The sequence below is a fragment of the Pygoscelis adeliae genome, unplaced genomic scaffold, assembly GCF_000699105.1.
Source record: "Pygoscelis adeliae isolate BGI_AS28 unplaced genomic scaffold, ASM69910v1 Scaffold21, whole genome shotgun sequence".
In the NCBI taxonomy this organism is placed as follows: domain Eukaryota; kingdom Metazoa; phylum Chordata; class Aves; order Sphenisciformes; family Spheniscidae; genus Pygoscelis; species Pygoscelis adeliae.
Genome location: NW_008824243.1, coordinates 10369553 through 10371177, shown reverse-complemented (window position 1 = coordinate 10371177; position 1625 = coordinate 10369553). Strand labels below are relative to the sequence as shown.

Genomic DNA, 1625 nt, shown 5'->3' with positions numbered 1-1625 from the left:
AGGCGGTCCAGTTCCCCTGCTCAGCTTCCAGCAACAACTTTGCCAGGCAGATCCAGCGCCGGTGAGCCATTCGGAGCATGCTTTATATCGTATAGACACACGCTCGCCCCCATCAGCTGAAGGCTAGTATCAAATAACAACGGCAACCCTGAGAAAACCAGTTCCTTTAGTCGCTGGGTGATGCAAGGGTCTGGCTTGTACATGGTTCATCTTGCAGCCTCATGCATCTGATTTTATATTCCACAGCATCTGTCTTGTTACAGAAGGAACAAAGCAGTGGCAATCCAGTGCTTAGAAGAAGGAAGAGGAATTTTGGGGGGAAAGATGTTTCCAGCTCTCCTTGAGCAGTAACTCTTCTGGAGGTTATTGAAGTGTTGCTGCCCAGTAGCTTAGGTCCCTGAAGATACGATTTGTCAAGATGCTAGCGTCACCTAATTGGACGTACTTTGCCAAGTGGCGTTCTCTGAATTTAGTGTGTATCAAACTGTTCTGTGGCATTTCCTCCAACATCAGTCACAAGCTTGTGGTTCTCGTCAAACTGTGCTAGGAGAAAGGAAACTCATCTGCCTAGACCTTTTGTGAAAGCTGAGGAAAATATCAAAATAACCTGAGTTTCTAGAATGTGCTTTAACAGTCAAATGTGGTTTTAATGAGGCAGAGTGTGTTATTTCTCTTGGAATATATTTTTATGTGACTCAGGGTGTTTTGTTCTTCCAGTGACTTGTTTCATATCATCCAAAGTACTTGGCAATCACTTATGGGCATGAAGCTTCTGTTGATTTTAGGTTGACGTCACATAAGTAAGAGGAAGTTGACTGTGTCTGTAACTTTCTAGAGCTGCCTGTCAGGAAATCCATAATGCTTAGTGGGAGAGAGAATGAGAGAGCTCACCGCAGACACCCGAAGAACAACTACTGCCTTGTGTTAGAGAGGAGAATCTTTTCATCCCCTTGGCTACAAGGGCCTGTAACAGGAGCGTTTAACTTCCATAGCAAAGTATAATAGAGCATAATCCACAGCGAGCTGGCTTTTTGGCTGAGTGTTTCTGGTCAAATGGAAATGTCTTATCCTCCTTGATGTATGACGTCCATGCAACTGATCTGACTGTTCTTGCACATGGAAAGCTCAAATTTTATTTGGGAAGAGAAATGCAGCCTGTGTTAATCTCTCCACCAGGAAGAACTTTCAGCTCACTGTAGTTTCTGAAGAGCTTTAGCCTTCTCGTCAAGGTTGTTCCTCATCTAAGGTTTCTCCCTTTACGCATTTAAAACATAGCGGCCAGAGAGAGGGGGATTCTCAAATCGACATTAAGGGCTCGACTGTTACTGTGAAACCCTCTGGCTTTTGCTTATGCTGTTTCCAGGCTTCATGGTAAAACTTGGATTGACTGATAAGCTGCTAATCCATCACTCCCTGTTTCTGATCCTGTTCATTTCCTGTACTGCAGAGCAGCTGGGGCCAGACCTTGTGGGTAGGCACAGTCTTGTCCTTCTGTCAGTTTGGACTTTCAGAGCAGAAACAGTAATGATGAGGGAGGATAAAAAGGTCACCAGAACTGGTTGATGCTTGAATCACTGCGATACATCTTTGGAAATGAGCTGTTTTAGTTCTTACACTGCTGCTGT

The 1625-nt window shown here is 44.5% G+C and overlaps 1 protein-coding gene across 1 annotated transcript in view; it reads left to right on the top strand.

Moving 5' to 3' along the window:
* Positions 1–1625, top strand: part of DET1 (de-etiolated homolog 1 (Arabidopsis)) — a 13028-nt gene that overhangs the window by 4264 nt on the left and 7139 nt on the right. Inside the window, exon 3 of the mRNA XM_009335185.1 lies at positions 1–61. This exon is cut by the window's left edge and continues 16 nt beyond it. Coding sequence (XP_009333460.1) covers positions 1–61 — 61 coding nt within the window. The remainder of the gene's footprint in view (positions 62–1625) is intronic.